Source organism: Poecile atricapillus, chromosome 2 (genome assembly GCF_030490865.1).
Source record: "Poecile atricapillus isolate bPoeAtr1 chromosome 2, bPoeAtr1.hap1, whole genome shotgun sequence".
NCBI lineage: Eukaryota > Metazoa > Chordata > Aves > Passeriformes > Paridae > Poecile > Poecile atricapillus.
This window is the reverse complement of record NC_081250.1, coordinates 56,746,584-56,759,479: the sequence shown is the minus strand read 5'-3', so window position 1 is coordinate 56,759,479 and position 12,896 is coordinate 56,746,584. Positions and strand designations below refer to the sequence as shown.

The following is a 12,896-nucleotide window of genomic DNA, read 5'->3' as shown; positions in this document are numbered from 1 at the left end:
TGGGAAGGGACCCCACAGCCTCACAGAGGGAGGACTCCTCTCTCTGAACAGTGGAAGATCTCAGGGGAAGAGCTGATCAAAACCCCCACCCCCATCATCCTGTGTTGTCAGTGGGCCTGAGGGAGGGGCTGGAAGAAGAAAAGGTGTTTTAAAGGCTTATTTTACTTCTCATTATCCTCCTCTGATCTGTTAGTAATAAATTCACTTTGTACCTCTAAGATGAGCCTGTTTTGCCCTTGGAGTGTGTTCTCACAGCCGTTGTCTCAACTCATGAGAATTAATTTTTTCTCTCCTCTGCCCATCTGTGGCAGGGGAGGATAAGTGAGTGACATTAGTGGATGCCTGGCATTTGGCCAGTGAGAAACCCGACACTATCAGACACTAAAGCTCAGGCAAAGCTGATTCCCAGCAGCATCTTACCTGATTCCAGATCTCTGTGCAAGCCTCAGGCTGTCTAGAACTGACCGAAGTCCCAGAGTCCTGTCTCTTGACCTCTGAGAAAACAGTAGAAACCTGTCTTAAACTTGAAAAAAGTACTCTTGGTATTACTGTTAACAATATAAGAATAATAATTAATACAAATAATACTGCTGAAATTGGAAATGCCCCAGGACAAAAGGCAAGGACAGATTTCCTGACGAAAGCAGCTGGGCAAACTGTTTTATTTTTGTAAGAACCAGTGCAGAACTGAATAGCCTAAATGTGAAAAACAATTTTAATTGGTAAAGAGAAATGTGTCCTCCTGTTCTAACAGCATTTATCAATCTGCCATCAGTAAAACCCCTCTTGCTCTCTTCCTAAGAATTCCAGGCTGCTGTCTTTCTCCCCTGCCTGCAGTCCAGGCCATGTTCCTTTAGCAAGCACAGTTCTGGAATGTTTGTCCCCCAGTTTTGGCCTCCCACTTCATGGGACTGATGACCAGAGAAAACTGAGCCCTTGACTTACTCTGGTCTGGGTCCCATGACTATTCCTATTTTTTGTTAGCATTTTTGAAAAGATGAAAGAATGGCACTTAAGATTCAAGTATTAAGAGCCAAATATATTCACAGAAGTTAAAAGTCTCCATAAAACCTCAGAAGATTAGGAATTTGAAACACCAGGGGCTCCTCCAATTTTGGGTTAGCAATAAGCTTCTTTCAACATCCAGTCTATCTATCTACTGTCAAAGAGAATATCCACTGTTGCACTTGATAAGGAAGAAAACCAATATACATTAATTATTGCTGGTTGCTGTCCTCCAGGCACTTTTTCTCTGAGTTGTGCAACTGGCTGTGACTATGATGGCCCTAGTCTGGGTCTGGATCTCCCTTTTTCTCCATCAGTACTGCCTATTTTTCTCCCTATCACATGTAGTAATGCTTGTGCCTAGAAAGCCATGCATTAGTTCAGGGAGAAGGGGGAGTTTCATGTGAATCCTGGCATTTAACCTGTGTGACAGACCCAGACATTAGTGGTAATCTTTTGTTACTGTCTCAAACCTCACATGAGATTCTTGAACATGTATTTGAAAGTGCTATTGTGTTTAAATTGCTTAAAAAGTAAATGTCTGAGGAAATCACCTTTTCCTTTATCAGCATAAGGTAGCAACAACTTCAGCAAGTAAACCTGATGGTGGTGAGGGCTGGAGTCTCCATCAGTGCCTTCAGCCCTCAGGGACTGCAGTAAAGGGCATATCATATGGTTAGTGGTGTTCTTTTCTGTTTCTGTGCCTGGAGAGACACAGTGTCTGAAAAATACAAAGAGATTTAAACAGCTTATCCTGGTTTAGATGCCTGGAGCCAGTACTAAGGGGGCAATTTACATTTTTTAAAGTCCCTTCTAAGCTATAGCTCACTGCAGTAGACACTTAAAAACCTTTATTTCCATGGCTGGTCACAGAAATACCCCTACCTGGGCTTAGTAATGCTGTGAAGCAGAGGGGTTTTTTTTATATTAACTGTCCACACAGAAACTCACTTTCTGCAACATGCTTTCAGCTTTGTCATAGCACAGTAAATCAAAATGTTTTTTGTATTATTTTCCAGCTAGGCAAACTGAGAAAGCAGCTGGCCGTGGTAGGATGACTAAAGGACTTTAACCTCTGTTGCCAGAAGAGTGCAACGGTTTGTAGAAAATAGTTTTCTGGCTGATCCATGTATGCACAACATTGCTAACAAGGTGTTTTACTCAGTGCCCAGACACCATGGGTGCCACCAAGGAGATAAACCCCTTTTTTCTCTTTTTTTTTTTTCATGAACTGTGATTTAATGCAGAACATCCATAGCAGCCTTCCCTAGCTAGACTAGCCATGAGACAGCCTCTCACTAGAATTTCTGCAGATTTAGTTTTAGGTATTTATAAGCTATTTCCTACATTCTAGCCAAATTAATTGCTGGGGCAAAATAGCAAAAGTCAGTCTGCATCCAAAATAGCAAAAGTCAGTCTGCATCCAAAAGTTAGTGCAACACAAACTTGGAACATCTCCTTCTCTGCATCCAGAATTTAATTCTGAAAGTCATATTTACCTGATCAGAATAGAAAAATAATATCAAATGGCTTATATGCCATTGCTACAAAGTGACAACAATCAACAAATGTGTGAATCAAATTATTCATCAATAACCTAAATCCAGTCAGTTGACTGGAATTCCTAATAATTCACACAGATTAAATAAAGCGTTTTTTATATGGAAAAAATTCAGAGAAGAAACTGAGGGTTTTATATTTCTATCATAACTGTTTCTTTTTATATGCTTGATACCATTTGTGTGTGGTATGTGTGTGTGTGCATGTGCATCATAGTGGTTTTGGATATTAAGCTTAAAATGCAGAAATAGGTTCTTATCTAAAAAAAATATAATGAGGATATTCCACTGGCTATTTGGGTTTTTTAAAAACATATCCATATAAGCAGTCTCAGTAGGAAATTATTTGGCAAGTTACTCGAATTTTTGGTAACTAGTGGATAAAAATTACTTATACACTCATGTATATAAAACTTTACATTCTGTAAGTCACTCTATATCACTTTAAAGAAAAAGAATTAGAAAATCCCAGACTTTATTTATCATTCAAAGTGAGGTCACTGACTAAGAATTATTGAGAAACCAATGGGAAAATCTTGCAGAAAAAGTAACCCATGCCTAGGATCCATGTGTTTTCTTTTGACAAGTGATTCAAGTTAGTAGTCACCAGTTGGAACACCTAAAAATTACTGTCAAAAGTCTTTAGTAATCACAACTTTACATCATGTTTTTAACCTCCTGACTCTTATCTGTTTGTGTTCTTTAAAGCAATGTCAGGGTCAGAGATGGAGATTGGTAGATGAGTTGTAGTATTACATCAAACAGTTTTCATAAACCTATACACTACTTTCACTTCATTGATGTCCCATGACCTATAAAAAAGCATTGCCTGGTTGAGTGACACTGCCCTAAGTTATCATTATGTGTTCCAACATATGTTCATTACATTTACTTGAATATGAATATGAATATGAATATGAATATGAATATGAATATGAATATGAATATGAATATGAATATGAATATGAATATGAATATTACATAAATGAAATATTATTTTTGTGGGTCTACCTTTTGTCCAGAAGAACATCTCTCAAAGTCTGCTTTAGCGGACTTTTAGGTTTCCTCAATTTGATTTCACAAAATACAGCAAGTGAAAAAAGGGCCGGGCCATGATTTCAAGTGGACCTGGAACCATAAAGAAAACAAACCAAAACACCTTCAAAATGTTTGATAATCTGTGGGGAGGAGTGTTGTTTATCTTTTGTTTATCTTACTGGGTACACTGAAAAGATCTGACTTGTAAAAGGCTGCAAGTTGTTAGGAATTGCCTGAGCAGTTCAGATACTGCCAGCTGCCTCACAGCAAGGGAAAACTTGCCAAAGACCTGAAAACAAGATGGTGCATGGGAAGAATAAGATTTTTTTTTTTTTTTCGAACTAATGGGAGTTTTGTTATGTAGGCCTGTACCTCAGACAAGCATGCTGTTCCTACATTAAGTGTCTTTATTTGGTTACTTAAAAATGATGAGTTAAAAAATCCTTTTCAAAAATAATTTCACATATATCATTAAAAGCTATTTACTCTCAGTTCACCTCAGTTTTTTTAGACAGAAAAACTGCAGGCAGGACATAGGCAGGTTGGAGTACAGTAATTTCAGAGGCAAGTAGCTTATGTTAAGCAGTCAGTAAATGATCCTCAATTCTGTTCATAAAAAGTTGTCTCTACAGCAAAATCCATAAACAGATAAGTGAATGAATACATGCATACACATACACAAATGCATATGAGTTGTTTGGGTCTTTGTCATTTTACAACTTGGCCTACTTTCCATTCCTATTCTTTTCCATGTTTCTTTGTGAAAGAGAGTTGGGTTTACTTTTTCTCTGTGGGAGAGGAAATAGACATATCTCTGTATATTTTTCACTTCATTTTTAATGGTGAGAGAGTTGTAGTTTCCAAGACAAATGTACAACAAAAAGCAGAAATTGAAGGGGGGAAAGAGTTTGAAAAGTCTAATTGCAATTGTTGTGCCCTAAATTTTCAGCCAAAATGTACTCCCAGTCAGACATGCAAAGCCCACAGAATTGTTTTAAAAACTGTAAAATTAGACTTCTTTACTAAGTACTTAAAAATGCTAATGAGTTTCAACTTTGGTGTACCTAGATAGAAATGCCAAAAACTATCTGAATTTTTTAAAAAAAAAAAAAAAAAGTAGTTAAGTGAAAATGTTTCAAGTCTTTAATCAATGAGATTGCTTTTGAGAACTGACATGAATATAGAGTGGTAAAAAATCACTACATTATAAAAAAAATTGGCGTCAATATCAGAGAACAGAGTGAATAACAACATTAAACATGCTCTGCAGTTCTGCTTCACTTTCTTTCACATAAATGATGTATTTACAAAAGAAGATAAATAAATGTAGAGAGAAGAAAAACTAAATGAAAAATCATGCTGCATTAGATGACTTTGCAGTGGAATGTGCTATTTCAAGCTTGGTACATACTGTGAATACCAGGATAAAATAATCTGTTCAGCACAGTGAAGTTTGAGTACTTTTTCTCTTACTGGAGTGACAACTGTTGCAGGCAAAGGAGAAAAGGAAAGATTTCCCACCTACACCTCCCCTGGTGATACGTGAGGAGATGGAGAGGGTTAAAAGGACAGAGAGAAACGCAGGTATCTCGTTTATTTTTGAACTGTTTGACAAATACTGGTTTCCCTGAAGCGCATGTTTTGAAGACTGATCCTCCTCTCACCCCAGGAGCAGCAGCAAAACTGAGCCCAGGCACAGAGATCCCGCTTCAGCTGTGCAGCCGCTCCCGGGGGTTAATGCAAGGACTCGTACGTGCATGTGTGCAGTAGTTACAAGATCCTGATGGCTTTATTACCCTTGAGGCCTCCTCTTCGGTATGTCAGTGTACTCCTAACCTGCAGCCACATGACGAAAATTAAACAAGGGTTTGTTGCATTTGTTGCTGTGGAAATATGAATTCAGTTGCTTCAGTTTCAATGGGATTTCCCTCCTCCCTCCCCCCTCCCCCCCCTTGTTTTTTGAACATTTACATTTTTATGAAAAGTCAAGAACAGGAGACATTTGTGACAAGCCAAAAGGGGAGGGGGTAGCCCCCACCCATCCATTCCCTTCTGCCAATTTTGTCTCCAGCCCCCACCGCATTTTTCCTTGTTAACCGTGTTGGGGCAAAGAGGTGGGAGTGAGGGAATAAAAGCATTCCTGCATGTCTGGAGGAAACAAAACAGATAAAGGGGGAAAGTGAAATGGTAGGGGAAGAGTGGCCGGGGACTTGAACTGCCAGTGAAACGATGCTTCTCCGGCCCTCCCGTTCAGATAATAGTTAACTCGGGTTAAAGATTAATACCCAGGCAAAGCACTGTATAAATGGCCGGGCAAGCCGAATGTATGTGAAGTGTCTCCCGCTCCCAGGCCGCCGAGCTGCGCTCCCCCGGGCCCTGCTCAGCGGCATGAGTGGCCTGCGGTGCTCGCCGTGCCGCGCCCGCCTCCCGGCGCTGCTGCTGCCGGCGCTGCTGCTGCTGCCGCCGGCTCTGCCGGCCGCCCCGCCCGGCCCGCGGAGCGCAGCCCCTGCTCTGGCGCCCCCTGCGCCCCGGACAGGCTCGCTCTGTGCCCGCCCCGTCCCGCCCGACTGCCCGGAGGCTGCCCGCCAGCCCGGCTGCGGCTGCTGCCAGATCTGCGCCCTCGGGCCGGGGCAGCCCTGCGGCGTCTACACGGCCCGCTGCCGCCTGGGGCTGCGCTGCCACGTCCCCGCCGGAGAGCCCCGGCCCCTCTCCGCCCTCATCCAGGGGCACGGGGACGTGCCTGCCCACCGGCGAGGCGGGGAGGGATGCGCACGGAAGAGCCGGCAGGTACCGCCACATCGCGTCCTCCCCGACGGGCCGGGCCGGGAGCTGCGCGCCGGGCGCTGCCGCTCTGCCCTCCCGAGACAGCCGCGGGGATCGGCAGGCGCCGCGGGAGGGGCAGAGCCGGGAGCTGGGAAACTATCCGGGAAGTTTGGCAGGCGTCTGAAAAGTAGGGGGGCTGGAATGCACTTTCCAGGGAAACGTGCTCTGACCTGTTCGAGGTGAGGCGCATCCTGGTGCCGGGCCTAAAATGTTCGCAACGAGCTGGTACGCTACAGTCTGAAAGCACAAAAACCCTAAAGCACAGTGATGGGACTGTGTAGAATAACTACAGTAAAGTGTCTGGGAGGCTGCAGACAGTTTTTCCTTAGTAGTAGGCAGTAGCTGGAGAAGGACAAATGTTTTACAGGCTTTGGTTATGTCCATCTCTAAAGTCATGATAGGGAATGAAAAGGCTTTGTGCCTGGGTTTTATTTCAGGAATAAAATGTAGCTGAAGTAGTGGAGTGCTAGCCCAAATTATCTTGAAGCAAAAAGGCATCTCAAGCAGCTTAGACTATATAATGGGGAGGAATTTCTTCAGTGTTATTTCGTTATTTTTCAATTTATAACTGTTTATTATTATTTATTATTATTATTAATTATTATTATTATCATCATTATTATTTTCATAATCATTACTGCTATGTCCATGAAGTGGTGATTAAGGTAACTCAGTAGCATTACAAAAATAATCATCATTGACTCAACAATAGCCATTAGTAGAAATAAGTGGAGTTTCTCTTGTATTTGGAGGGGTGGGGAAGGCAGGGACCAGTGACTAAATGAGTATCTAAGCTACCTGCATTCAATTTGATTTGATTCTTTCCAGAGTTTTCCTTCCTTCCTTCCTTCCTTCCTTCCTTCCTTCCTTCCTTCCTTCCTTCCTTCCTTTCCTTCCTTCCTTCCTTCCTTCCTTCCTTCCTTCCTTCCTTCCTTCCTTCCTTCTCTTCCTTCCTTCCTTCCTTCCTTCCTTCCTTCCTTCCTTCCTTCCTTCCTTCCTTCCTTCCTTCCTTCCTTCCTTCCTTCCTTCCTTCCTTCCTTCCTTCCTTCCTTCCTTCCTTCCTTCCTTCCTTCCTTCCTTCCTTCCTTCCTTCTTCCTTCCTTCCTTCCTTCCCTCCCTCCCTCCCTCCCTCCCTCCTCCCTTCCCTCCCGCACTTCCTTCCTCCTTTCTTTCCCTCTTCAATTTCTCATCATAATTTCTTCTTGAACATTCTCAAAGGATGTGTTTTAGTCCACTGACTGTTTACAGCCTTGATCCAGCAAGTAATTTAGACAATGTGAAAATGTTATCCTATGATGAATGGCCTGCAATTGCAAAGAGCTTCTGTTGTTTTCAGTGGAAGAGTTCACACATGCTGATTTAGCACTGGCATGAAGGCTGTGATAAGGCAGAACCAAATATTTTCTGCCAGTCCTTTGCTACTTAGTCTACTGCAGGCCAGCATGAGCTACTTCTGGCTCCTGTGAATTGCAACCCCTTCTTATTTATGAGGCAAGAACAAAGTACAGGATGCCATGGGATGAGGTTTTGACCATTCCCTCTCATGAATAAAACCAGAAATACATCACACAGACAAAAATATAAATTCATTACAAGTTTCACTTCAGTCTTTTCTCATTTAGCCAAGTTTCTACAACCCACTGTAGTCAAGAAGGTTTTTTCACTTCTAACAGACTGCTGCAGCTTCATCTTTGGGATTGAAATAATTTTAAAGGATCATAAAAATAACCGACTTGTTAGAGAATAGCAGCTGTGCCCATCTATGAATTTATTACCAAAGTATAATTTGTCATGCTGCACATGTAATTTATTCCTACAGGATCTACTGTAATGTATCTGTCTTAGATTTTTTTTTTTTTGGTTGATCTTTCTCTTCACCTTTTTAACTTTGAGAAATAAACCCAAAATTTCACTGAAGATGCTCACCTTAATATCATTCATTTCCAGATTCTATAGAACCTGATGATATGCCTTTGGAAAGCACTGAAATAACACAGGATCAGCTGCTGAGCTATCAGTTGATGTTTCCCATAGGCCGGGATAAATCCATTCCCTGGAATTCCATCACTGGATATGAAAACATGAAAGCGAAGAGAATATCTGAACTCAAGAATTGAAAGAACAGGTGGGTTTCTTTGTAAAACTTTCAGAGACCATTTCGGTAGAGCCTTGCAAAAAAATTCTAGCAGCAACAGTGAGATGTCAGTATTTTGGTAGCTGGCAAACCAACTTTTGAATGTTCTCATCAGACGCTTGAGGAGCAGCATATTATTGCTGGAGCAATAATAACAGGCATGTCCTACACAGACTTCATGCAGAGGCTAAATGTTTCAACCATATCTACGATCAGATTACAATCTGGCCCCTTAATTTACAGGAATCGATATAAAATTCTTGGATTCCTTCTTTGTTTTAGTTAATAAAAGTTTAGTTTAGTTAAAGAAAGGCATTTGTCAACACACAGTGAAATACAAGGGAATCCTTCCATGTTGTTACTGATGAAATACCAGTGCAAAACAAAATGTCATTCTCTCTGATCACAAGGAAACACTATTAAGTACATTCATGTAGAAAGACAAAAAGCTCAGCAATTAAGGTGAGGTTCGACACTGCAAAATCCTAGTGGCCAATGAGGGTGCAGGGCCTTTGCAAGCAGGTTTGTGTTCCACTTGAGGGCACCAGAGAACCCACGGCTACACCGGTCCCAGGCAGCAGTACCCCCGCATTATGGGCTGGGTGAGTCGGGCGGCACAGAATCCGGGGCTAGTCATGGTCACTGACAAAATGGAAAAAAAAAAAAAAAAAAGAAAAATATACTGATCACCACCCTACCTTGGGAATCCTTATTCCATTTCCAGAACAGGACTTAATCACTGATTTAATTTGAACTGTTATGCACGTGGTGCTGTTAGCTGCAGTTCTGATTTTTGGGGCTTCTGCTTTTCTCATCCGGAGCTGCAGATAAAACCACAGACTTAAATAAGATAGCTTATACGAGGGGCTAACATGGGGAGGTTTTGAAAAATCAGAGGTTATGTTTTCACTCAAAAGTAGAAGATTTGTTCAGTCACTTTGTCTTTCTTGTACTGATTCAAACTTGTTAGGTATTAGTAATGTACAGAAATTGTGACTTTGAAAAAGAGAGCCAGCAAATCGTGAAAACAGTGAATATTGGAAACAGTTCTTCATTCCCAGTTCCAAGAACTTTGGGGTTTGGTCCCAGAGCTACAGAATGGCTCCATGTTGCTTTGGCAACGGTTCTGTCCTGTACAAAAGATAACAAACATTCAGATGTTTGTTCTTGCACCATCTATATGTTGCCTTGCACCTAGCCTTTATATATCAACAGAGCACAAGGCCATGGCAACCTGGAAAACGTGACCAATCTCACGTACCAGTCTTCTAACGTCCCACCTCCCATAACAGGAGAGATTGTATCCTCAGGACTAAAATCCCCATGTTTATGAGAACAGAAAAACCTCAAAGAATAAAAACAAAAGTCTGAATGTAACACCAGAGTTTTCTGGCTGTGCTCCTACTGAAGGAAGAAAAACTACATGCAAAACAGTCTGGTGCAGACTTTGCGCCTAATAAGTATTTTCAGGTTTTTACTGTCTATATTCTGATTGCCTTTCGTGTAGCTGATTTCTTTGTGATTTTTATATTCACTTCCCTGGTATTCCTACAGGGTCCTTGTCAGAAGGAGCTCTACAGAGCCCTGTATAAATTGGTGAAGGCTCAACAGAGAAGCAGAGGGGAGATTTACAAATTTTACTTGCCCAACTGCAACAAGAATGGGATTTTACCACAGCAAACAGGTGCGTGCCTTTTTCCCCCTCTCTGCTCACAGCAGTGCTGCGGGCTAGCCTGATACAGCCAACCCTTCGACAGGCCTCTGCTCCCAAACTCACAAGTTTGCAGGGAAACAGGGATACTCTTAGTAGTGAGAGCAGATGGTTCATCTTTCTCCTTCAAGGTGAGCTGCATGCCGGTAGCTGTCAGTAATAGAGGCAGGAGTCTTTTCCCTTCAGAGAACAGGTGCACTCAAAGCCTTTTTCCAAAATATTTAACTCTGTCTGCTCTCATGTACTTGATTTGTTAGCATGCATTCAGTTGGTGTTAATTCATAGTATCTACCATACTACCTGCCAAAACCCATTGAATATACAATAATCATTATGTAAAAGTGGGCTCTCAGCTCACAGGCAGTGGAAAACCTACATAGGGAGTGAAAAAAAGAAACTCATTGGAGCAAAATTTACTTCTGAAAGCCTAACAAAAATACAAATTTGTGCCACCTGTGGATTAGGTTATTTGCTCATTTCCATTACACCCTCAAAAAAATCTATTGCAAGTTACAGTGAGGAGAAATCTGCAAAACTAACTAAAGCTCTGAACCTCAAGCCACACCCTGTAACCACAGGTCATGCACACAAATTTAGTAGGTCTACATAAATCTGTGTCACCAAGACTCCTTGGTTTTGGGCATGGCATCACAGTGTGACTCGCAAACACTGTGACCTGGGATCTAATCAAGAGCAAAACACAAACCTGTTTAAGCCCCTCCCCAAGAAAAAAACCCAAAACATACTACCTTATTTGTCTCCTTGTGTGAAGAGACAGGCAATTCAGTCACTGCTCTCACCCTATGAGATTGTATATTCTGGCCATCCTTACATTTCTCACACTGGCACTGGAAGATATTGCTGCTTTCTACTGCTGTTTACCAAGGACTGGACAGTTTAAAATCTGCTCTTGTGATAGCTGAGCTTAGGTCTTGGTTCCCTACCAAGTGTGTTGTTTAGAGGCTCTGCAGACCACTGCATTCAAAACAAGCCTGTTGCATAGCAGGTCCCCCACATTTCTGATCCTAATTCTGTCCAACACCTCTATTGACAGTACCTCACAGGTAATCTTACAGTTACTTATTGTATTTTTTTTTCTTTTTTTCGCTAATAATATTCTAGTGTGAAACTTTACTGGATGGAGAATCTGCTGAATGCTGGTGTGGTCTATCCAAAAAATGGCAGAAGAATTCCTGGATCTCCAGAAATTAAAGGAGACCCAGAATGCCAACAGTATCTCGGCTCACAAGAATAAAACTAAACCCCAAGGTTTCTCACACCAGGTTTTCTGTGGGGCCTGTGATAGCCAGGAACCATTCTAGTCAGGAGCCATTTCACTAAGGTAGTCTTGTGCACACTGATTTTGAGTTATGAGTTAAACCCATAAAGTAATATTTTTACTGCACTGAGATTGCCTAAATGTTTTAGTGACAAATGCAAGAAACTTCAAGATCAAATCCTATAATCTTGTATATTTTGTTTGTATAATATTATATATACGCTCATATGTAAAGCTGATGAATTATTTATTTCTCACTGCATGTATTTTTGTCTCTATGTATTGTTACTAATTTATATTCCCAAACACTTCATAACTTTATATTTAAATAATATTATTATGCTTAAATATATGCATCATGTTGGAGGAAAGTTGCAGCTTAAAACTACAAATGGCATAGATATTGGGAAAAATGGCTTGTAAACTTGCATTTTTGTACTACCTATTTATAGATGTAAAACTGAATTTTAAAAAATAGATTTCAGTAGAAAGCATGCTTAGGAACTTATTTAAAACCTGTTTTTGTGAACATATTATGTTACTTTTGCACCTCTGTTTCAATGCCAAGCTGTTTGTTAAAAGAGAGAGATTATATACTGAAGCTCCTGATGGGATAGTAATTTGTATCTATTTTTTAAACATATGCACTGGATAAATGGCAAAACACAATATGATATTCTGCACAACCTTTGACATGTGTAAGTTGTTCACAATGTTGACAATATTATTTAAAAATGAGCTATTAAAAGTCTTCTGTTCTGCCCTTGTCTCTTGTTTTCTGCTTGTTTCCCTTCAACAGCCTGACCACAGCAGGAAAACAGCAAAAGTCACCAATTTGCCTCCTGAATGCCACACTCCTTTTGCCTTCAATGACTTACTTCTTTTGGTCTCCCTGCCCTGTTCCCCTAGTTCTGTCCTCTCCTGTCCCAGCTGTGCATGCCTCTGCCTTAGGCAAAACAACAGTCTTCCAAGGGAAGTTATTAAAAGATTTTCTGGATAGGAAACTGGATGCTTTTCTCCACTCAAAAGCCCAAGGCAGCAGTATTAGTACATTTACAAGATAACATCAAGACTAGAAAGAGCCATTTCCTGCACAGTAAGTCAGAGGTTATAGAAAGGCGACTGGGAAAAACCCAACCATACACTTTTTTTCTTGAAGTAGAGAAGAGGGTACTCTTGGCTTGGGATATGGTCCATTTCCCTCCCCTACATGTTTCCTTTGAAATTGCAAAGAAAAAGATTGCAGAGAAAAAGAGAATGCAAGTAACTGCCATCTGCCTTCAAGCTGGTTTTTGTCCATGGAGAAACCTGGTGTGGGAGTAAGCAAGTCCCACAGGTTGACAACAG

At 41.2% G+C, this 12,896-nt stretch overlaps 1 protein-coding gene across 1 annotated transcript; it reads left to right on the top strand.

Annotated features, from left to right (window-relative positions):
• The first annotated feature begins 5,831 nt into the window (after positions 1 to 5,831).
• IGFBP1 (insulin like growth factor binding protein 1) lies at positions 5,832 to 12,311 on the top strand. The gene is given in 9 exon segments (XM_058831104.1): positions 5,832 to 5,850; positions 5,892 to 6,154; positions 6,156 to 6,329; positions 6,332 to 6,389; positions 8,373 to 8,554; positions 10,114 to 10,221; positions 10,223 to 10,243; positions 11,393 to 11,434; positions 11,436 to 12,311. Coding segments are annotated over 9 exon segments (957 nt in total). The 3' UTR covers positions 11,526 to 12,311.
• Positions 12,312 to 12,896: the final 585 nt, after the last annotated feature.